This window comes from Branchiostoma floridae, chromosome 12 (assembly GCF_000003815.2).
Source record: "Branchiostoma floridae strain S238N-H82 chromosome 12, Bfl_VNyyK, whole genome shotgun sequence".
Lineage (NCBI taxonomy): Eukaryota > Metazoa > Chordata > Leptocardii > Amphioxiformes > Branchiostomatidae > Branchiostoma > Branchiostoma floridae.
Genome location: NC_049990.1, coordinates 9,833,975 through 9,857,720, shown reverse-complemented (window position 1 = coordinate 9,857,720; position 23,746 = coordinate 9,833,975). Strand labels below are relative to the sequence as shown.

The 23,746-nt window shown below is 41.3% G+C and overlaps 3 protein-coding genes across 3 annotated transcripts; 1 reads left to right on the top strand and 2 right to left on the bottom strand.

Moving 5' to 3' along the window:
* LOC118426823 lies at positions 1-2,559 on the bottom strand. The gene is made up of 3 exons (XM_035836358.1): positions 1,949-2,559; positions 1,641-1,793; positions 1-78 (listed from the first exon to the last, which is right to left on the bottom strand). The coding sequence occupies exons 1-3, from the start codon at positions 2,214-2,216 to the stop codon at positions 59-61; spliced, it is 441 nt and encodes a 146-aa protein (XP_035692251.1). The 5' UTR covers positions 2,217-2,559; the 3' UTR covers positions 1-58.
* A 1,678-nt stretch (positions 2,560-4,237) lies between these two features.
* Positions 4,238-23,709, bottom strand: LOC118426957. Its single transcript, XM_035836588.1, has 8 exons — positions 23,529-23,709; positions 11,084-11,224; positions 10,180-10,333; positions 9,666-9,729; positions 7,388-7,544; positions 6,140-6,289; positions 5,554-5,710; positions 4,238-4,977 (listed from the first exon to the last, which is right to left on the bottom strand). The coding sequence occupies exons 1-8, from the start codon at positions 23,533-23,535 to the stop codon at positions 4,902-4,904; spliced, it is 906 nt and encodes a 301-aa protein (XP_035692481.1). The 5' UTR covers positions 23,536-23,709; the 3' UTR covers positions 4,238-4,901.
* LOC118427741 (CMP-N-acetylneuraminate-poly-alpha-2,8-sialyltransferase-like) lies at positions 16,455-22,284 on the top strand. Its single transcript, XM_035837662.1, has 4 exons — positions 16,455-16,603; positions 19,903-20,103; positions 20,293-20,742; positions 21,272-22,284. Exons 1-4 carry the CDS (start codon positions 16,458-16,460, stop codon positions 21,567-21,569), a joined length of 1,095 nt encoding a protein of 364 aa, XP_035693555.1. The 5' UTR covers positions 16,455-16,457; the 3' UTR covers positions 21,570-22,284.
* Positions 23,710-23,746: the final 37 nt, after the last annotated feature.

Sequence of the window (23,746 nt, the reverse complement as noted above, 5' to 3'; positions counted from 1 at the left end):
CTTCAGGATTTGTTTGAGTTGAAGATGTCGATGTGAAGGAACCATTCTCCGCCAACTTTCATCCAAACCCCAAGACTCCTGTAAAATAACAAGAAAAGATTTAGACCGTACCGTCGACCTTCCTAACGTACCTACGATTTTAAAATGTCGCCCAGTACATTAAAGACACTGCAGTCGATTCATTTCAAATAGGTACTATCAAGGGAATGATGTTATACTGTGGCAAATGTTTATGTATAACGCGAAATATAAACAAACTAGAGTTCCACGAACACATACCTTTGCCAAATAAACCAGGTTTGTTATGTAGAGTGATTTCTGTAGACAAATGCGTTACTCATTTCATTTTCTTTATAATTATATGCTTAGAATTGGTTTATAAAATTTCGGCATTGATTAAGCAAATTAGATCCCAAGTTACAATTTATTGATATCAAATTGTATCAAGCGTTACTTAAGCTATCAGCATCCCGAAAATCATGATGATCCTTTGATCCATTCTTGACTTATTCTCTTTCAAAGTCTTTAAATACACCTCTTACTCTCTTCCCTCTTTCTCAGTTACATATGTGACAACTTTGATGAAAGTACTATAATGGAATGCAGTGGATTTATGAACTTTTCCTAATCAATTATGCAAATTAGCTGTTAATTTGCATAATAAGTATCACATCATATAAGTCTTTACTTAGGCTATCTACATGCCAAAAATCATGACGATCCGTCAACACGTTCATATTTTCTCATTAATTATGCAAATGAGATCATCATTTGCATGATAAATATGTATTGACATTTCTCTCTTTCTCAGCTACATATGTGACAAGTTTTAAAGTCCTATCATGGAATGTAGTGAATTTATAAAATATCCTCATTAATTATGCAAATTAGCTGTTGATTTGCATAATTGGTATCTCATTATGTAGGTCTTCACTTACGCTACCTACATACCAAAAAACATGATGATCCGTCAACATGTTCATATTTTCTCATTAATTATGCAAATGAGGCCATGATTTGCATAATTGATATCTATCAACATTTCTCTCCTTCCCAGCTACATATGTGACAAGTTTGAAAGTCCTATCATGGAATGCAGTGGATTTATAAATTTTCCTCATTAATTATGCAAATTAGCTGTTGATTTGCATAATTAGTATACCATTATGTAAGTCATCACTCATTCTATCTACATACCAAAAGTCATGACGATCCGTCAACACGTTGTAGAGTTATTCTCGTCCAAATTTTGAAAGGAAACCGGCGCCTGCAGTTCCAAAAAAGCCGCTAGGGGGCCCAAACTCACAGCACTTACTCTCTGCCTCAAGGGCTATCTACCGCTCAAAAATCATAATCACAGCATGTCCAGAACAGGAGATATCAAAAATTGAGGTTCTGCTGCAGTACCTTAGCAAGCCGCTAGGGGACCCATTATCGAACTTGACCTTCGTTTTCCCGACCCCTACCCACCTACCAAATATTATCGGGATCCATTCAAGACTTCTTGAGTTATGCTGTTAACAGACAGACACACAGACACACAGACACACAGACTCACAAGCCCAAAACATAACCTTTGAACATAACCTTAGCCATTCTGGCAAAGGTAATGAACATCAAACACAAAGAAGTCGACTTACTTGCCGACGTCAGCCACACTGCCGTCCTCAGTTCTCGTAGTGTAGGCGATTCGCTCGTAAATGACGTCACTGCCCATAGGTCAATTTCCTCAGATTTCCACTCTAAGCTCCTCGCTCCGCTAGTCCATACACCCGCTAGAGCCTTTTCTGTGGCTGCAGGCCAGAGAGAGAGAGAGAGGAATACAGTGACAAAGAGGATAGAATAGGGAAGCCACAGACGAAGGCACAAAGAGAGAGAATAGTCTAGTCCTCCGATTTTGATTTTATGATTTTATGTGCAATACCATCAATATTTGACATCTTCTCACCCTCACGGCCATATTGAGTGTCCATCCCCGTTATCATGAGCTTACAGTCCTCCGTGTACAGGTTAGCCACGCCCTTCATGTCGTTAGCCTTGAAGCAGGCCATGAACTTCTGGTTCTGTTTTCCAATCGCTGCCTTTAGATCTGGAGACGAGGTTACAAGTACATTGACAATAATCATACGATATCTGAGAAATATGTAGTGAAGCACTAGATATGTTGTACTCAGTGTCATGAATATTGTCCCCAGCACTTCCCTCGTACAATGCATCGTTAGCGCTAGAGGTCAAAATCGCTAACAAAGCAATGGATGCATGCATGACTTATTATATTAATCAATTGAGCTTTATACGATAGCCATGGCTTGTTTATATGTGGGGTGGCGGGTTGCGGCTCAACGCAACAGGGATGTCTAAGTATTCATACGAATTTTTGGAAATCCATGCTACTTTTACGGAATACATACAAATTTTAAGGAATTCATACGATCCACATCTAGGAAACACGCAAATTTTGTTTCTTTGAATTCATGCGAGTTTCACTTATAATAATGATCGTATGTATTCCGTAAAACTGGTTTAGAGACTTAGGCACCCCTGTACAAGTGTGACCAAAAAGGCATGGCCTGCATACACTATCGCCTGAGGGCTCTCGTGGTTTGAATACCTATATCTTTACATATTAGTATCCCAGAATTTGATACCATTGATATGAATTTCCAAAAATTTTTACTTGGAGTACATGCAAAATCATCAAATGACGGCATCCGTGGTGAGTTAGGAACATTTCCCATTTCGATCAACGCTGAGATACAATTAATCAAATACTGGCACCGTCTTGCAAACTTACCCGAAGATTCTTTACTACGTGAAGCATATGATGTTGTACTTTCCGGTGAATACGATTGGACAAATCACGTAACTGACATTCTCAACTATAATGGTTTTGGGTATGTATGGACAAACCCGAGGTTGTATCATGTTAATATGCTAATCGACCAATTACGACTCCGTTTACAGGATATATACATTCAAGAATGGCATTCTTCTATCCAGAATAACTCAAAACTTTCCATTTATTCTACGCTAAAGGAAAGATACGGACAAAAGAAGTATCTTTCGAATGTACACAATTTCGAACTTCGTAGAGCAATTACAAAGATAAGAATCTGTAGTCACAAACTAAATATAGAAGCCGGAAGATATTCTAAAATTCCCCGTGACCAGAGGTTTTGTCCATTCTGCCCAAATGAGATCGAAGACGAACGTCACTTCGTTATGGATTGTTCTCGATATGATGATAAACGCACAGAGCTGTTCACATTACTTTCCACTTGTTCTAAAGGCTTTGCTACTCTCTGTTCGATAGATAAATTCAAGTACATTCTGGGAGGCGATAATCCACATTGTGTGCAAGTAGGCAAATATATCCACGATTGTTTATACCGTAGAACCAATAGTGTAAATGACATGCTAGACCCTTTATGTTGATGTATCCATACCTATAGATATCCATATATATGTGTTTAGTTGTACTGTAAGTAGTTGTTATACATGTAGACCTTACGAAAGTCGCTGTACTTTTGTCGTGTCAATAAAGATTGCATATCTCATGCTATAGCTTCAAGGTCAACAAATTAAAACATTAATTAACCCGTATGTTCTTTTTCCTACAATCTTTGGAAAAAGCTAACTAGGATGGCACCCAGGCTAGCGTTTTTGACCGTGAGTGCATGGCCTGCTGACTGCCTTGACTCACACATGATGTAGTGCATATATAGATACTATCACGGTTCACCGGATGCAAGCTTTACCGTGTGCAAAATATAACCACCTTAGAAAGACCATAGCAGTCTCTACAGACTCAGGTTAAATCCAATTCTTACCTGCCATAATGTCGGGAATACGGTGCGCACTGCTGGCAACGTGTAACTATCCGCAGACAGCTACTTGTCGCACAAGATGCGTAAACTTTGACCTGACCTGTGATTCCTGAAGCTGGGGGGTTGAGTCTGCCTCTCGGTTGAAGGTCAAACAGGACAAGTTGTTAATAACTACCTATCTCACCGTCACCAACACTGTTATTGTAGTCTACTTCAAAAAGATTTCTGACGTAATGTTAAGCTGCATATCATTATACTTTATAGTCACAACATGAAAGTTATGAACATTAAAGCTATGAAAACTACAGCTGTTCTCTTTTAACATCTGATGTACATAATTTCGAATTACATTAGAATCAAAAGCAATTGCATGTGCATTGCATGCAAATAAAAATGAAACTAGAGTTTGAAACTTAGTTGGCACACCGCCGTTTATTGTCACAGTGGCAAAATTAAAATCTATCAATATCAAGGTCTGCAAGACTGGTACTTGACTCGTTGACAAAAGCTACTGTGCCATTCTATAAGATTTCCGGTTAGATATTCTTGTGACGTATTTTCTGTGACTATATGAACTCACAACAGTAGTACCTGTCTTATACCGTCACCAACGCTGTTATTGTAGGCTACATTAAAAAGGCTGCTGACGGAATGCCAAGTTGCATATCATTAAAGTCACTACATTAAAGTCACTACATTAAAGTCACTACATTCAAGTTATAAAACATAAACGTTTTCAAAGCAATAACATTTCAGTTTTATTCCTTTAGTCCAAATTTTAACATCAGACTTCTGACGTTTGACACGAGAAATACATTTCTATGTACTGTGAGTTTAGATGGGCACTTCGAGATTACATGTCTATGAAAATGAAATAGGATCTGCGGTTGAAACTTAGTTTGCTTACCGGCATTTATTGAAGCATCAGCTTTATCATTATCATTATCAAGATCGAAAAATTTAAGCTAAGGCGATATTCTATAAGACTTCCGGTTAGATATTCGTGATCTATTTTCCGTCACTATCGACTTATTTTTAGTCTTCTCCCTTTTCGTGAATGTAGATGTAGAAGCTTCAGGCTTTGTTTGAGTTGAAGATGTCGATGTGGAGGAACCACTCGCAATCGATATTCTTCCAAATCACAACGTACCTGCAAAAAATGAGAGAATCAACTTAAAGTGAGTGTCATTGATATCAATATTCAACATACAGAATCAGAGTATCACAATTAGACAGGGAAGGGCACCAGAGTTTTCCTAACGTTAGACCAATTGCAAAATGGGAGAATGCATTTTGGCCTGGTACAAGTATCTTATGTAAATTGTTGTGTTAATCCAGGAATTTATCATGCTTGATATCTGGAATAAATGGTCAATACTATCTTATGTAAGAAAAGCAAAGTACATAAAGAACACTGGAAAGGTAATATTTGCAAGCAAATACAGAATGTTACCTTCACATGTTGTAGTCTAACACTGGCAACTGTTTTGTTCATTCTTATTTGAACACATTTCTAAATGTAGTGACCCGAGCCCCTCTAGATCTGACATTTGCTACATTATGTAACCGAACACCACATGGTGCCTGCTACTTTACCGGTTACCATGGTGACAGCCGTCTGGTCCAGGTCGTTGGCCTTATTTGCGCGGAAAAGAAGAAGAAACAAAGCAAAAACAGATATGTTCCCTTCTGTGAAGGTAACATAAATAATCATAAACATGTTTACTTGTTGCTGACGTCAGCCACACTACCGTCCCCTTTCTTCATAGTGGAGGTGCCTCGCTCATAGATGACGTCACAGCCCATCGGCTCAACTTCCTCGGATTTCAACTCCACTTCCCTCACACCGCTCTCCCAGACATCCAAAAATATCTTCTCTGCGCCTGCAGGCAGCAACAAATTATAAATCTTGGTAAATTTGAACGATAAGCAGCTGGTTAACGTTGGTCAAGAGGATGTCTCATGATCATATCGGGCGAAAGCATATAGAGACCAGTGTGCGGCGATAGTAACAGTAAGTAAAGTGTTACTTGCATGCTGTTCTGTGTTCAGCTGACGCAGGGCCTTTAATGGTATACCAGTAATAGACGTAGGGTAGTTTTACCAACAAAAGCAACAACCGAACTATGCTTTACAATGACACACAGAGAGAGGGGGTGGGCAGACAGATTTAGAGACAGAGCCATTGGTAGATAGAACGGGAGAGACAGAGAGAGAGAGATGCAAAGAGAGGGGATATCGATATTCTTAATTCGTTGAATAGCTATCGATAAAAATAGGTCCATATTTTTTTACAAAATACTAGTACTCACCCTCTCGGTCGAATAGAGTGTCCTCTCCTGGCGGCATGATCTTGCAGTGCTCCGTGTACATGTTAGATACGGCCTTCATGTCGTTAGCCTTGAAGTAGTCCATGAGCTTCCGGTTGCGTGCCTCAATTACTTTCTTCAGATGATCTGGATCTGGAGATGAGATAACATGCATAGATCATGACGATAATATTGAGATATCTGAGATAGCTATTAATTGTCAGTCCAAAGAAATTCGCTCGCACATGGTACAAATTCCCTAACGAAGTCATGTCGTCCGAAGTGCCGCCCGCAAAGAAGTGATAGACTAAATGTACAATATTCCTTCCGGGTGCGTTCCTCAACATTGCCTACCCAGCGCGTCTGTCTTCCTCTTCATTTCCATGGCTAGTTGGTAAACGGGGATATTATGGGAATCGTGAACTGAAGACTAACTAGGATAGAACCCAGGCTAGTTTTTTTGACAGGCTTAATTAATTGATGGCATGGCCTTCTGTCTTCCCGTGTCCGCTAATCAGGAGGTAGTGGCTATAGATACTATTATGTCACTTCGTCCAAGCCACATTGGGCTTAATTGTGCAATCAGAGGCGGCGGCAGCAAATTTCTTTTGTGGGGACAAAATATTGGTGATAGATTTGTGAGCATGTGGAGGGCCGAAGGCCCGACTTGTCACGTCCGGTGTTCTGCCTGGCTATGCCGAGCGGAGTTCATGTCGGGAGCAACATTTGCGTGACATCACAGACCGCCTACCGTGACGACGGACCCTTTCATAAGCCTACACGACGACACGGACCAAGCATCTCCCTTCCTGTTCTTTGTTCTATTCCCGGTAAAAGACATGGTAAGAGGGATATGTCTTTTACCAGGAATAGAACAAAGAACAGGAAGGTGGATGCTTGGTCCGTGTCAACGCCGACGCTCCCCCAATACATTTCACCATGTCCAGCGCTTTAGGCGCGAGCCGTCGCAAGGGAGGTTTGGGAAAATTTAAAATCTGGACCCCTTGAAACACCATTTCCTGCATTTTCTGGGGCAAATTTCGCTGGTGGACTAGCTAGGTTTATGAAATTGCTATTGGTGAAAAAATACACAGGGGTTTCAGCTTGATTTTTTGTGGGGGCCATGCCCCCACAACATATTTTTTGTGGGGGCGACTGCCCCACTGTCCCCACTGTGCCGCCGCCACTGGCAATGTTCAAGCCACAATAGTTGACAAAGACCACTGCAGTCTCTACACATCTAAGTCTTACCTTCCATGATATTGGGAATACGTTGTTGTTGTTGTCCTTGTTTAACGTCTACTTCACCGCTAGACATGGTCTCGTGGTGCTTTGCTGCTTGGTGCTCTTTGGTTTGTTGTCCTCGCTGGTGCACTGCTGTTGACAACGTGTAACTATCCAATGGCAGCTACATGTACCTGTCGAACAAGATGTGTGCTACTTGTCGCACAAGATGTGTAAACTTTGACCTGTGACGCTTGAACTTCGGGGTTTGAGACTGCTTCGGTTCAAGCGAACTTGACCTTTTGAAGTAGTGGGACGCACTACTATTGGACGGGGGTCGCGGATGAATATGTTATAAGACCTTCAAACTCACAGTAGTTAAGTACCTGTCGTACCGTCACCAAAACTATTATTGTAGGCTACGTTTTAAGGCTTCCGACGTAATGTTAAGTTGCATATCATTAACGTCACTTCATTAAAGTTATGAAACATAAAAGGTTTCAAAAAAAATTAAGTTAATTCCTTTAAAGTAACAAATTCTAACATCAGACTTTTGACGTTTCACACTATACATTCGATGTCTGTCAGCAAAACGGACCATGAGTGTAGATGGGCACTGTAAGATTACATCTCAACTAGAGTTCAACGAACCCATCTCTTCGCCAAATAATCATGCCTTTATTTAAGACTTTAAGGTCTTATTCATGTATTACTAAATAGCAATGACTGCATGAACTGTGTTCCGCACATCAAACACACAAACATTACCAAAACCAGACTGTGACCTGACAGATGACCTGGTAGCATCCCTGGTCAATCAGAATTTCATGCTTGTCAATTTAGACTTTGTCCCCAGTGTAAGGGCGTCCTCCAGCAAACCATCTGTATAACAGCTGTGTCCATAGATATAGGTCAAAATGAGATATATAGAGCACAGTTTATTTCTGTTAATAAGTTTTGCTGCAGTACCTTAGGAAGCCGCTAGGGGGCCCACTATCATAATTTATCTTCGTTTTCCTGACCCCTACCCACCTACCAAATATCATCAGGATTTTTTCAAGGCTTCTCGAGTTATGCATTCCACAAACAAAAGGACGCACACACTCGGCCCGCTACCGTCCTAACGGAAAATGCTACGTCAACTATTTTCGAACACAACCTTCCTTTCCGCAGCCGCTACTTAAATACTAAATATCATGAAAATCCATACACAGCTTCTTGAGTTATATGCTGTTGGCATGGATTTATTAACTTTCCTCATTGATTATGCAAATAAGCTACTGATTTGCATAATTAGTATTACATTGTATAAGTCCTCACTCATTCTATCTACATACCGAAAATCCTGATGATCTGTTTACACGTTCTCAAGTTATCCTCGTCCAAAGTTTGAACGGAAATCGGTGCCTGCAGTTCCCAAAAAGCCGCTAGGGGGTCCAAACTCACAGCACTTACTCTCTGTTTCAAGGGCTATCTACCACTCAAAAATCATGACCACAGCATGTCCAGAACACGAAGTGCCAAAATTAAAAGTTTTGCTGCAGTACCTTAGGCAGCCACTAGGGTGCCCATTATCAAACTTGACCTTTGTTTTCCTAACCCCAATCCACCTAACAAATATAATCAGGATCCATTCAAGGGTTCTCGAGTTATCTTGCTTACAGACAAACGCACTTACATACAAATCCCGCTACAGCACGATAGGTAAGAGCCAGGTAAACCATTTTCGCACTTGACCTTCCTCTCCATAACCGCTACACACCTACCAAGTTTCGTGAAAATCGCCCAGCTAGATTTTGACTTATGCTACCAAAAACAAACCGCAAAAAACATACCAAGCTCGCTGCAGTACCGTAGGAAAACGCCAGGTAAACCGTTTTCAAACTTGGCATTCCTTTCGACAACTGCTACACACCTACCAAAAATCACAAAGTTCCATCCACAATTTCTCGAGTTATATGCTGTTGACCTACATACAGACCCAAGTCAAGCAATCTCATACTCTTCTTGGCGAAGAGAATAAAAATGAAATTGAATCTGCGGCTGAAACTTAGTTTGCATACCATCATTTATTGAAGCAAAAGAATTATTAATATCAAGATCGGCAAGACTGGTACTGGGCTCGTTGACAAAAGATAGGGTGACATTCTATGGGATTTCCGGTTGGGTATTCGTGATTTGTTTTCCGCGACTATCTTTTTAAGATTTCTATTTAGGTATTCGTGATCTATTATACGTCACTATCGATATCTTTTTAGTCTTCTCCCTGTTCGTGAATGTAGAGCTAAACTCATCAGGCTTAGTTTGTGTTGAAGATATCGATGTGGAGGAACCATTCTCCACCGACTTTCTTCCAAATCACAACGTACCTGCAAAATACCGAGAAACAACTTGTATAATGTATTGAATATTGATATCGATGACACTCACATCCATTTCTCCCATTTTTCAATCGGCCTAATGTTGGGAGCGCCCAAGTTGAAAGACCTGGTGCCCGTCCCTGTCTTATTCCGACATTCTGAGACTTAAAATGTATATCAAATTGAATATTGCTATCAATGACACTCACTTTAAGTCAAGTTTCAGAATGTCGGCATTAGACTTGGACGGGCACCAGGTCTTTGACTTTGGGAGGTCCCAACGCTAGGCCGATTGAAAAATTGGAGATTGTATTTTGGGCAAGTACATGTACTATCTCATCTAAATGTTTGTGCCAATCTAGGAACTTATCAGGCTTGATAATTGAATAACATTATGGCACATCGTATGTAAGATAAACAAAACAAAAAAGAACAACAAGCATATTAAAAGACACTTACTTCCCGGCTTCAGCCACACTACCGTCCTCTTTCTTGAAAGCGTAGGTGCTTCGCTCATAGATGACGTCACTGCCCATCGGGCCAACTTCCTCTACTTTCAACTCCAAGGTCCTCGCACCGCCGGCCCAGGCACCCGAAAACACTTTCTCTGGGCCTGTAGCAGTCAACACAAAAATGATAAAAATGGATTGATAGATAAGTAGCTGGTTAACGTTCAAGGGAATAATGTCGGTGCGAAGCACACAAAGACCTGTAAAGTGTTGTGCGATTCTGAAATATTTCAATGTATAGCCCTTTAAATGTAAGAAGAATACGCTATTTTTTATAACAAAAACAAGAATAAAACCTTGCTTTACACTAACGCAGAGAGAGAGAAAAAGAGAGAGAGAGAGGGAGAGAGAGAGAGAGAGAGAGAGAGAGAGAGAGAGAGAGAGAGAGAGAGAGGAGGTGGACAGACAGATCTAGAGAGGGAGACAGAGCGACCGACAGATAGAAAGGGAGAGACACAGACAGAAACGCACAGAGAGGTGATATTCCTGTCTTATTGAAATTGCAACTTCTTAATTCGTTAAATAGCTATCCTCCTCCTATGCAGGGACATACAACAGCGAAACCGCCTGTCTGGATGTACCCTGCTTTTTCAACCGTCACTCTAAGTTCCTGTGGGCGTCGCCACAAACCAGCTGTCAGCCAATCACAGAATAGGCCTTTCAGTTTTCAATAGGGATCTCTCATATATAAGGGTAAGCTCATTAATATTTATAAGCAGGGCGGTCAGGAACTAAGGGTGACGGTTGAGAAAGCAGGGTACATCCAGACAGGCGGTTTCGCCGTTGGATGTCCTTGCGTAGGAGGATGAATAGCTATCGATTAAAATGTATCCATAATTTGACAAATTCCTCACCTTCTCGGCCAAATAGAGTGTCCGTTCCAGTCGGCATGATCTTACAGTCCTCCGTGTACATGTTAGCCACGCCCTTCATGTCGCCAGCCTTGAAGGTGGCCATGAATTTCTGGTTGTTTGCCTCAATCAGTGTCTTTAGATCTGGAGATGGGGTAATAAGATGCACAGATCATCCATGACAACAAGAATAAGACATTTGAGATAGTGGAGTACTACCATAATCTACATGTATATGTATTTTTCATTAACTTTGTTCTCAGTGATACCCCCGGTTCGTTTGTGACATGATGTTATGTCTCTTTATGTAGGTCAACAGCATATAACTAGAGTAGCTGTGGTCGGACTTTCATGACATTGGTATTTGAGTAGCGGTTGCAGAAACGAAGGTCCTGTTCGAAAACGGTTCACCTGGCACTTTCCGTCGGCACTGCAGCGGGGCGCGCGCGCGCGCGCGTGTGTGTGTGTTTCCGTACAAGATAACTCGAGACGTTGTGGATCGTTTTTATGATTTTTGGTAGTTATGTGGGGGTTGGGAAAAGGAAGGTCAAGTTCGATAATGGGCTAGCAGTGAGTTACGGTACTGCAGCGGACGTTCAAAGTTGGAGGTAATTACGATTTTCCTCAAGTGCCAGGTTCATGATTTTTGAGTAGTTGAGACATCTTTGGGCAGGGAGTAGGTCGTGTCAGTTTGGGCCCCCTGGCGGCTTTTATTGAACTGCAGTGGGCGATTTTGTTGTTATCTTTGGAAGAGAATAAGTCAAGCAGGGTTTGGTGTATTTGCATTATTTTCAGTATGTACACACCTTAGGTGATGATTAAAATCCTGAAATGTATTGTATGAAAATCTGGGGTTCATTTGAATGATTAATGAAGAAAAGGAATAATTCAACTGAAACCCAGATGTCGACCTAATTTTTCTGGGACACTCAGAGCTACCCTGACCACCAGCTGTATGCCAGATGCGCTCAGCGGGACCAGAAATTGGAGTAATGCGCAGTCGAGTGCACCTTGTCTGAAAAAAGGGGGTTGAAATCCTGATGTCATGTCATTCTTCTGGCTGTAGCGTGTTATAACGGCAGTGTCGACCTCCAACTTTTTTTGCATTTTGCCGCCTTAGCGGCAAAATGCCCTGAGACCAGAATAGTCGCCGTTGTGGTGGAGTGATGTTGTGATGTTGAGATGAACGGACCTGTTCAAAATCTGCAATGCATTTGTATACAATTTAAAAGCTCTGTCGTAAGTCATTGTCTGTGGTCCGTAATGGGGCCTAATATTTGATTAGATTAAATGAATGAAGTATGATATTCCTAAGATTGATGCAGCATATAATCAAATTATTGCTCTTACATTTTAACGTTGTATTACCAATTCATAAAGATGAAATGTTTTCCAAATAAATCGTGTATATATATATAACAGTTACATATAGCCTATCCCAGATTCCTTTGCGACTTAGTTAATATTCATGCGTGCGGCGGTGGTGTTTTCCGTGCGTGTAGCGATTTTCGATTGATCGCCGTGTAAAATTGAGAAAGGCCTAGAACTTCAAACTTACCAGAATTGTAGTATGTAGTATGGAGGCCCTGGCAATGTAAAAATTTTAAGCAGGGGATAAAAGATTGTTGAGATATGGCCTTCGGAAAAATGCCTCGCGAGACGGGAAAGTCACTTCCGCGTTTACCTGTTCGAGCGCTCTGCGGGCATGGCGTTGCGTCAGCCTGATTTGCATCTCAGCCTTATTTGGAAGCAACCCATATATGGTAGGATTGGATAGACAAGAAAACAAGCTACAATTTGGTACGTGAAACTTTCTTGTACCGCAATTTTAAGGTGGTTTACCTCCAGTTTGCAAATTTAGATGGCATTTTTCACCATTGATGTCTTATTTTTTCAAAAAGTTGCATCCATGTGTGTAACAAGCGGTTTCTAAGCTTTAAAATGATGTATAACATGTGTAGGTTTGTTGTGAGTTAGCGATGTGAATGTTCAACATGTGCTACTCGCTCCGTGTGGTGTGCCGAGTCCGGGCCGTGAGTTACGGCCGTAGGACCCTGCTTATAAATTTAGTTAGGCGGGTCCATAATTATCAAAATATTCTCGTTTCCATGTAAATAATTAGCGTATTGATATTCATTAATTGTATACAGATAGCCTTTATAAGTGTAGATACATTGTATGTTCGGACACGTTTGTTTCAGGTTTGAGACGCAAAACTTTTGATTTCTTTGTCACCAACTTCATGAAAGGAAACATCATTTGTAAATGTGTCCAACGTGAGCATATTTACGTTGAGATGATCACTGAAGTTTAATTTTTACCTTGTAAGATCCAAAAAATCAATAACATAGCAAGTTGTGTTTGTTGTTGAATGTGATATCAAGGGCATAGAGGTTTTTGCTGATATTTCCAATGTTAAAAGTTTTCAGATTTGCAAGATGCTGCATTGGGAATAGCACCTGGAACATCATAGAAGAAATTGAGATGGCACAGAGGGAGAATTACAATGTATCAACCATTCAAAGCTGTGCAGCTTAGAAGAGGAGCTACCAAGTCTTTTCAAACATATGTTGTAATGTCAAAGAATTATCAATTGTTCAATAAACTTGAATAAACCAGTTACAAAGTCAGGTGGTCATGGTTCATAGGTAATATTTTTATATACTTTTGGTCATTAGATGTCGTAAAAGTAGTATTTCCTGGTGAAATGTGATAGTTTTGATGGCAAATTTAGAATTAGCATGTGCCAAAACCCTTTAGTAGTAAGGTATGCTGATATTCAATGCTTATGGTCAGACTGTGAAAGGGAATAACTCAAGAAGGGGTTGACGGATCATCATGATTATTGGTATGTAGATAGATTAAGTGATGCCTCATGTAATTAAATATTAATTATGCAAATCAGAAGCTAATTTGCATAATTGATGTGGAAATTATCTAAACTATTTCTATTCTGTTATATTAAACATGTGATACTTGTCACTGAGATAGAGAAGAATGTTGATAGGTAATTTTTTATGTGGACTTATATAAGTGACAGGTGCCGATGACCTTTGACCTTTTGAGATATGTTACAAATTAGTATTTTTGATTACAAATAATCTCGTAACCATGTCTCTAGAATGTCTGCAATAAACTGTGTTAAGAGAATCTACTACATATTTCCAATATCTGAAATATCTTAGTTATAGGATGAACAGTATATTGATTATCGCTCTTCAAAAAGGGGTCATCTGGAAATAATTGGCCACTTTTCCAGCTGTGCATGTATATGTGCCATGCTGAAAAAACTTAATTTTCAGCAGGTTGACCTCACCTGTAGTGAAAGAAAAAGGCAAATAAACATCTTATCTTTACTTGATTGCTACAAAATACTACTTGGACTGTGCAGAAAAGAACTTTTGAGTGGCACAATGTTTTTACTTTCTTAATTATTGCTAATTAGAAATGCGATTTTCACACCTGGCGCCACACCTGCGGACACCGCCCATGGCCCAGCAACTTTAAAGGGCCATATCTCTGGAACGGAAGGTCCGATTTTTGTTCTGTAACTTTTATTTTTCATAAATCAACACCCTCTATTAGGGAACACAAATGTTCTGATTCCCCTGGGTACAAAACAATTTCGACTGGAAACCCTATGACATTAGTAGGATTTCCAGTGCGAAAATGGAAATTGCCACGATTTTTCATTGATCGCCCTGTATTATCGAAAAAGAACTGGACCTTCTAACTTACCAGATTTGTAGTATGTACTATGGAGACCGTGACAATGTAAAAATGTTAAAGCAGGGGTATACGATTGCTGAGATATCATTTTCTGAAAAGTGCGCTATGATGCAGAGAAGTGACTTCCGGGTTCAGGGGTCACTACACAAATACCTCTGACGTCAGCCTGATTTGCAGAGCTACTGTCCGGGATCGAGTCCAGGGGAGGGTGATTTTAAATTGTTCTTGTTTCCTTTTTACATCCATTTAATATAAACAATAGTTTCAGCACATTCCAATAACTAGAAAAAAACCGTGTACACACGCAAACCTTGGCAAAATGCCAGCTTTTTTAAAGCACTTGTTTAACAAAAAAGAAACCTGAGCAATCCAGCTTTGCTGTGGGGTTAAAGATTTGAGGTTTGAAATATAGGTAAATGTAGGGGTGGGTACCGGTACAGAAAATTCAGGTCCAGGTCCGGTTCAGGTCCAGAGGATCAGGTCCAGGTCCGGACCTGAACCTGATTCAGTATGACTCATACCAATGGTCCATTTCAGTACAAAGAAATCTGTTTGGTGGAGTATTAGACATAACACTGGCGTTTTAAAACACTACAACGCTAACTGCACCTGTACGATTGACTGTAAACATTGGTAGAAATTACTATAAACTCTACTCTACTTCACTCTTCCATTTTCTTCCAACTGCAAGCGCCAAAACGTATGAATGCCTGATAAAATAATATGTTAATTTTCTAATCGGTCCAACATCCGGTCCACCTAATTTTTTCAGGTCCGGTTTTTCTGGACCGGTCCAATAAGAAAAACCGGTTTTGTACCGGTACGCTGTACCGATACCCAGCCCTAGGTAAATGTGTTTTGACGTCATTGTTTTTGCATGTATAGCATTGAAAAGTCTAGTACTCAGTATTAGCCAGTCCCGCCCCAGAGCGTGTGCCAATGACCTCCGACCCTCACACCGCACAAACGCAGAAGATCCGTAGAAGCTGTGCTGAGGCTAATGTTGTCCCCAATTTAATCTCTAGGTGAGAGAGTTGTCAAGTCAAACGGTTGGTAATCAGTCAGGAGGGAATCGGCAGCCTGCCGCTAGAAGTCGTTATCGTTATTCCAAATGCATCCTACCGCCGTGGTGAGATTCTGACTATGTGACAACCAACAAAAGTTCAGAATTGAAGTAGTTGTGCAGCCAAAGTAACATCGCCATCGTACAGCGGCACCACAATCTAAACCAACTCACTGAAGCGTTAAATACGTAAGTACGTTTGCCACCTTTTGTCGTTCCAGTTCGATACGCAAGGCTGAAAGTCCTGTCAACTGAAATGGCTGCTACTGTTGTGATTTATCAGTCTGATCTAGCGCAGTGGCATCAAATTCTGCGGTATTGTGTAAATTAACATTGTTGCCTGTTGTTAAAACAAAGCTGGTACATTTGACATGTTGTCACACGATTATGTCGAAACGTGTCCTTGTGAATTATGTACTAAGTATAACCCGTCCGACGGCGTTCTGTGCAGCTCGCGCAGCAAGACACAACATTGCAGATTCAAAGCTGAACATAACAAATAACCTTTTTTTATAAAATCTTACATCGGATCCAATGGTACAAATATCAGTTGATTATTGCCTCTATAGGTATCAAGTGACAACTATGGCGGTACCAAAAGTTATAAGCTGGCCTCAAAACAAGAACTACGCAGGATCGAGCCCATGTGGATCTACAAAGCGACTGAGAAAGTTTCTCATGTTTGCAACTTTGCTCACAGCCTTTTATATGCTGATATGGCAGGTGCCAAGGTAGCACATGTTATTCACGTTTATTTCTATATTTCTATGTACTTGGAATATTGTCATTTATAGAGTCGATTCCAAGTCACCGTGCGGATGTTTGTTGCCATTGTTTAAAATTGATTTTAAAGATTTGTAATTATATATGTAGGACATTTCATACTTTAGAAATATTTCTAACACTGTTTAAACTTTATAAATATTTCCCTGGTCCTGTAAAACTTTGGAAATATTCATGGTGTGGGATTGGATACTTCTAATGGTTTCTAAATAATTGTAACAGCGTTCTACCATTATTTACCATTTTCTACCATTTTTTGTAATATTGGGTCAGTGGGCAAGCAATTCACACATCCTTGCAAATTATGGTTGGGTGTCATGTCAATGGCCTACCACAAAGGACCCAATAGTACCCATCAGTGAAATCTAAAAATATACCAGTCAGACAAAAGGGGCTAACTTTTATGGGGCAATTAACTAATTCTACCATTTGGCAAGATTTTTTGTTAATATTTCTAAAACTGAAAGAATCCTGCAGATGTTTGAAAATTATTGTAAATAAAGAGATTTTTGTGTGATCTCTTTCAAAATGTTTCGAAAGTATTTAAAGAAGTTCAAATAGATTCAAAATTCCATATTAATTTTTTTGAAAAAATTATAACTGTTGGGGCTTCAGATATTCTTTTATTCAAAATAATTCCAACTTATTACAATTATTGTCTAAAAACCCTCATGGTGTCTTGGAATGGACTCTAAGTGTGCTGTTATTGTCAAATTCCATTTGTATTGTCTCTGTTTTTGTCAGCTGAGGGCTAACCTTTTGTAATAGCCATAGGCTAGTTGAACATTAAGTCACTTACACCCCCCCCCCCTCAAATCTGTTCCAGATGTATCTCTCGTATGCAATGGTGGAATGTATAGGTCACACTGGCTCCCTGGAGGAATTTGTCCTTTGAAACTAGTGGTAGACAGTGAAACTCTGCACAATGGATCACGTTGTCTTGGTTGTTACCTTTGCCAGAATGGCTAATTACCTTTGCCAGAATGGCTAAGGTTATGTTTTGGGCTTGTGAGTCTGTGTGTCTGTCTGTCTGTCTGTTAACAGCATAACTCAAGAAGTCTTGGATGGATCCCGATAATATTTGGTAGGTGGGTAGGGGTCGGGAAAACGAAGGTCAAGTTCGATAATGGGCCCCCTAGCGGCTTGCTAAGGTACTGCAGCGGAAACTCAATTTTTTATATCTCGTGTTCTGGACATGCTGTGGTCATGATTTATGGGTGGTAGATAGCCCACGGGGCAGAGAGTATGTGCTGTGAGTTTGGGCCCCCTAGCGGCTTTTTTGGTACTGCAGGCGCCGGTTTCCTTTCAAACTTTGGACGAGAATAACTCTGCAACGTGTTGACGGATCGTCATGATTTTTGGTATGTAGATAGAATGAGTGATGACTTACATAATGGTATACTAATTATGCAAATCAACAGCTAATTTGCATAATCAATGAGGAAAATTTATAAAACCACTGCATTCCATGATAGGACTTTAAAACTTGTCCCATATGTAGCTGGGAAGGAGAGAAATGTCGATAGATATCAATTATGCAAATTATGGCCTCATTTGCATAATTAATGAGAAAATATGAACATGTTGGCGGATCATCATGCTTTTTGGTATGTTTTATATGTGGATAGACTAAGTGAAGACGTTCATAATAAGATGCTAATTAGGCAAATTAACAGCTAATTTGCATAATCAATGTGGGAAGTTTATAAATCTAATGTCTCTCCTTACCTCTGCTCGGGCGTATCTTATTGACAGCTGCAGGTGCCAGGCAAGTAGATCAAGCTAGCAGGCTGAACCAGCCTTGCCCCCTGCCCCCTGGGTGCCAATCACTTTTACCGACTAGAGTAGACTTATGTTGACGGAAAACTGGGGAGGATAGGTTGATCCCATGTGTTTTAAACTTCTGCAGTTTTGTTAATAGTTATTTCCATGACAAATGGAGATATAGTTTTGAGTGTGCCTGTGTGTTTGTGTTTCCGGGTCATCTTCCACCTGCAATGTGACCTTACAGTACCAACGTCCTTGCTACTCTCGAGTATCAGGTTGCTCAGAGCCACTGTTATCAAGATAACGTCAGGCCAGTCCAATTCAATGTTTTGGTTGACAGATTCTATTTTTCTGAATTTCAGAAAAATTGTATCTCAGCTCTAGACTACCAAAATGAAATCGTCTTAGCACAAGCTTTTGCTTGCAGTCTTGCACTCATAGAGGTGTGACTTAATCAAATAACATATATGATTATATGTAATGAGTAGCATACTTATGTCTACAGACATCTTTCTACATAACAAACCTGGTTCATTTGGCAAAGGTATGATTTCGTCGAACTCTAGTTATGTTATGTTATGAAGGATACATTTTCTTTTCTAGAGCTTGTTCAAGCCTTACGCCACAGGCAGACTGGAAATACTTTATATAGAGGACATGATCTTGAATGATGGCATCCAAATGGTTATCATATTCAGAGCCAAATATAATTGTTCAATGCCTATTATACTATCCAAGGACTGGAATATTACGAAGTAGAACAGCCATGTGGGTTAGGTGCAAGAAAGTCATTCAAGGACGGAAGTGCTGGAAACAGTTGGTTCTTCCTTATCTTTTATTCTTCACTACAGCTGTAGGTTTAGGTTACTGGCAGACCATTGTGCTGTACCAGGGATAGTACATTTCTGCTGGCTGTATGTTTATGTAACAGGTGGGCTAGTATATTGTGCCAGGGATAGTGCGACAAGGAAGTTCCAGTCTATTTCTGATGTGAGCTGTATTGTTGTTACCCTCAATCGTCGTCATGGCAATAATATTTTTATTGTCAGTCTTGTTTGGGAAGCCACGTCCGACACGTATTTCTGATAACGTTCAGGCTGTACAGGGCACGCGCGTCGCCCGTACTGGCACGTACGGGGGGCGAATCCGCAGCCTCATGGCACACAAACTTTTGACTGCACATTAAGTTCTACGGCGTGTCTGCGTGCCCCATCCAAAATCCGTCGGATTCCCTGCGAGTTCGTACGGAGGCGGTATGTACTTACCACTTACGGATCCCAAAAGATTGCCCACGGTTTAGCACGTAGACAGCACGTATTTGCACTTACGGCGGGTTGTGCCCCTAGCTTCAGAAGATTTTTTTATTTTTTTTTTATTTCTTTATGATACATTAGGATACATGTACGGATACCTATACTTCTATTATAGATGTGACAATGTGTCCAGGCAAGTGATTCCTACATAACGGATTACATTCTAGGTATTTCAATGTCACCTACGGAGAAAACCGTGTGATGCCCTATCGGCCCGCCCATCTCAACCAGCCAGCCCGGCCTCCCCAGCCTAGTCAGTCAGCCCAGCCAAGTCGGCCAGCCCGGCAGAGTCAGCCAGCCCTGGAATTCGGTAACTTGGCGCCAGAATCTGCATGGCAATTTAGACCCAAAGCTTTGAGAGACGTCAGGTGAGTGAATTGTTTTATTTCTATTTTTAGCGAGAAGGTATTAGGATCTTCCATGCCAGTATCTGCGCATTCTTAAAGATGATAGGTTCAAAGATAATGTCTGAACAAGACACAATCTAATGCATTATAGCGATGATCCATATTTGATACAGCGTTCTTCGTGATGTCAACATTGAATGTGTCTTTCAGAGAAATCACCGAGAAACTGAATCTGACGACTCAACTACGGAAATGGAAGTTGGGGAACTTCACAGAAGATGTGCACATCGGCCAATACAACACATGCGCTGTCGTAGGCAATAGTGGCGTTCTCCTTGGAAGTCAGTGTGGAGCGGAGATCGACTCCATGGATTACGTCATACGAATAGATTTACCGGCCATCAAAGGTTTCGAGAAAGATGTTGGCAAACGGACCAGCATGGTATTATTCAACTTTAAAGGGCCACGTCGAATCCGACAGTCCTCACTTTTCTCCAACAGATCGCAGGATGTGTACGAGAGTCGCTTTAGAAGCGTTGAAGGTGCCGTCCTGTTTGTAGACAAAAGGTCAATAGAGAATATCGAGACCGCTGTGAAAGCATATAGACTTTCATTTCCATTGATAACACGCTCCGGGGAACTCAGGACTGGAATAAAGAGGTGAGTGTCGCAACGGCTTTCCTTGTTGATGTATGGACAGACAGAAGGAGACAAAGAGACATGGAGAGAAAGAGACAGCTAGAGATAGACAGAAAGAAAGAGACAAAGACAGAGAGGAAGTAATTAAGTAACAGAGGAGACAGACTGGCATTGGAGAGAAACGGCAGGCGGGTTATTTCTTTAATATGGAGGGTTATGCCCGGTCATTTACAAATTTTATCGTAATGAGAGAGGGAAGGAGAGAGGCAGAAAAAGAGAAGAGAAAGGCAGACAGAACTGGTTTCTTTTATCTTCAAGCCCGGTTATTTACAAGTTTGGTCGTAATGAGAGAGTTATGGGGGGAGGGAGGGATGGAGAGAGAGAGAGGTGGAGCTCGAGAGAAGGATGGATGGAGGGAAAGAGAGAGAAAAATTATTTCTTTCATACTAAATGTTAAACCCGGCGATTTCCAACTTGAACACTGTTGATAATGACAACATTGTAGATAAATGACCCGTTTCCTTTTTCCTGTTTGCTTTCTTTTGACCAGAGCTGCATCTGAAATAGCGAACAAGAAGATGAAGGGGGCACCATCTATTGGTCTAGTGAGTGTTCTGATGATGACAACGTTCTGTGACTACCCTTACATGTACGGATTCTACCCTTTCACAGAAGACGCGAACAACAACTCTGTTCTGTACCACTATTACCCAGGAGACTTCGTCTATCCTCCGCTACACCATGCTTTTGCCCCAATGCACCACATGAACGAGGAGTACAACTTTAACAGGGAACTCCACAGACAGGGTGTTCTGAAGATGCAGGTCGGTCCATGTGGAAATCAATGAGCTGCATGTTTGTACTTGCTATAGCGGCTGCAGTAGCCGGCAAGAACATGAGATAATGGTTAATAATAACGATGTTGCGAGCGATGTTCATAACAGCTCTTAACTTCTTGAAACTCAGTGCATGCATATTGCCACCATCATCAGCCAGTAGGATGGAATACTAGTAATGTGTAACTGTTACATATAGACCGAAAAAGTCCTGGCTCAACCGTTTCCAAAAGCATCTGCCATTCTGGCGAAGGCAATAAAAGCCTAGTAGGAGTTAAGTGGCCTAGGAGTGTTGGCCGGCCTAGGTCGCAAACTGTACTTCTCGGCCATCTAACACCTCTGACGTGTTTTTTGTCTTGTTTGGCCAATTTCCAATATTTTCCAGCGACCTGAGGTAGAGGCTAGCCAGGGCCTGGCATTGAGTAGGTGTGTATTACCGGCCACAGTACTAGCAACACTACATTGGCCTTTTTCTCACAGCCGATCTTTTGTTTATATACACCGTACAAATTCCGCGGCGTGCGCGACTGTATGGGCGGGGCGGACGACACCCCAGCCGGCCCAGGGATCCAAGAAACATACGATCGACAGGCCAGGTACCTGGCTAGGTGCGGTGTGTAACTATTTTACCCGCATCTATCGCGCAGTAACGCCCAAGGGCCATTGTGTGTGTAATTTCTATCCTTTCTTAAATGCTGACAATACAAGGTCAACCAAGTATGTTCAGTCCTGGAGCCAATAAAGTCTTAGCCACTTCCCACCTTGTATGTTTTGGCAACACGTGTCTTACTGTTCTTCTTATTAAGTAGGGAATGGATATGTGACATTGCGTGGTGCAATGCCAGTTCCAAAGTGAATCAAGGGTAAACGTCAAAAGGTTTCTGAAGGCCACAACCGGCCCGACGTTGTGCCCTTGGGAAATTCCTTGATAATATCTTCACTCAGGCGAAAATGAGTACCCAGCTTCAGTTTAATATGGAGGCCCCCAAGATAGAACGTTAAATGGGGCCCCGTATTTGAGGAGATCTAGAGCCACATCTCGAGCCCGTTAAAGAACCTACCACGCTTATCGAAAAGAGTAGGAATTCTTCCTGGTTTGACTGAGTGGATCAAAACTTATATTGTATGTAATCTTCACAAAAATGAGAGGCTACGTAGCCTCAGCAAAAAGATTGACGAATAAGTAAAGTGTAGGCATTGGGGGCTATCATCGTACGCCAAGTCTTACTCTGTCATTATAGTTCCCTACAGGCTACCCTTTATGATAGACACCGGTGTCCTTGGGCCATGCCCAGTGCTTAATACTAGTATGCGTTGGTTCAGCCTGAAATCCTACCGTGAACGTTTCATCTCCGCCCTGCCTTCCAACTGTATACCGTGACTCCCCTCAATGATGCACAAGTCATGTTTTCTATAATACAAGATGGCAGATTGTGACGACACTACGGTATAGTATTTCATTGACTTTGAATTTCATAAACAGAACTATAAACCTAGCCTGATTAAATCTCGCTTATAGCAGGACGCCAAACATCCGCGGCCCTCTAGAGCCGGGAGGGGCCAGTTACAGCCCTGGACAGCGGAGTTTGTGTTACACAGACTACTATAAACCATGCTGACCTTTGGACTGTCGAAAATTAGCATAGACCAACCAAAACAAACGGACTCAATGGTGGATACCTCCAAGAATCGGACGAGGCTATTAAAATGGGTTGAAATTCCCATGAAAGGGTCCAAAAGTGAAATTCACTCAACACTTTGTTTATGTCGAACAAGTAAGAAGACTTCACTGGCCTTCTGACAGCCACGCCCACCATATCAACCGTTCTCGTGACGGGTAACTATGGCCATGGGTACTTGCACTATGATAATGGCGAGGACAAATTGTGTTCAAGGCACAGCACTGTTGAGAAATATCAGCTCTTTTGAACTACGATATATATACATACAGTAACATGTTAACCTTCTTACCTGCCATAATGATAATGTTGGGATTGCAGTGCACTGCCGCGCGGGCAACTGGTACCTATCCGCTGACGGCTAACGTCCTTGGTCCAACTTACGTGGCAGTCAGAGTGCTTTAACTTTGACCTGTGACGCCGGAACCTCAGGGTGCGAGGTTCATAGCCTCCTTCACCGACTTCTTCGTGGGCATTTGTTAAGTTGTTGTTGGGAGAGGGGAGCTTTTC

What these genes read in the sequence shown, in the direction of transcription:
- LOC118426823 (XM_035836358.1), bottom strand. Translation starts at nt 2,216, where the DNA reads ATGCATTGTACGAGGGAAGTGCTGGGGACAATATTCATGACACTGAGT. An exon ending in CACTCAATATGGCCGTGAGG is followed by an intron (nt 1,794 to 1,948) that starts GTGAGAAGATGT and finishes TCTGGCCTGCAG; the next exon opens with CCACAGAAAAGGCTCTAGCG. An exon ending in AGTGTGGCTGACGTCGGCAA is followed by an intron (nt 79 to 1,640) that starts GTAAGTCGACTT and finishes GTTATTTTACAG; the next exon opens with GAGTCTTGGGGTTTGGATGA.
- LOC118427741 (XM_035837662.1), top strand. Translation starts at nt 16,458, where the DNA reads ATGGCGGTACCAAAAGTTATAAGCTGGCCTCAAAACAAGAACTACGCA. An exon ending in CTGATATGGCAGGTGCCAAG is followed by an intron (nt 16,604 to 19,902) that starts GTAGCACATGTT and finishes ATTACATTCTAG; the next exon opens with GTATTTCAATGTCACCTACG. An exon ending in AAAGCTTTGAGAGACGTCAG is followed by an intron (nt 20,104 to 20,292) that starts GTGAGTGAATTG and finishes TGTGTCTTTCAG; the next exon opens with AGAAATCACCGAGAAACTGA.
- LOC118426957 (XM_035836588.1), bottom strand. An exon ending in CACTCTATTTGGCCGAGAAG is followed by an intron (nt 10,334 to 11,083) that starts GTGAGGAATTTG and finishes TGACTGCTACAG; the next exon opens with GCCCAGAGAAAGTGTTTTCG. An exon ending in TATTCCCAATATCATGGAAG is followed by an intron (nt 6,290 to 7,387) that starts GTAAGACTTAGA and finishes TCTCATCTCCAG; the next exon opens with ATCCAGATCATCTGAAGAAA.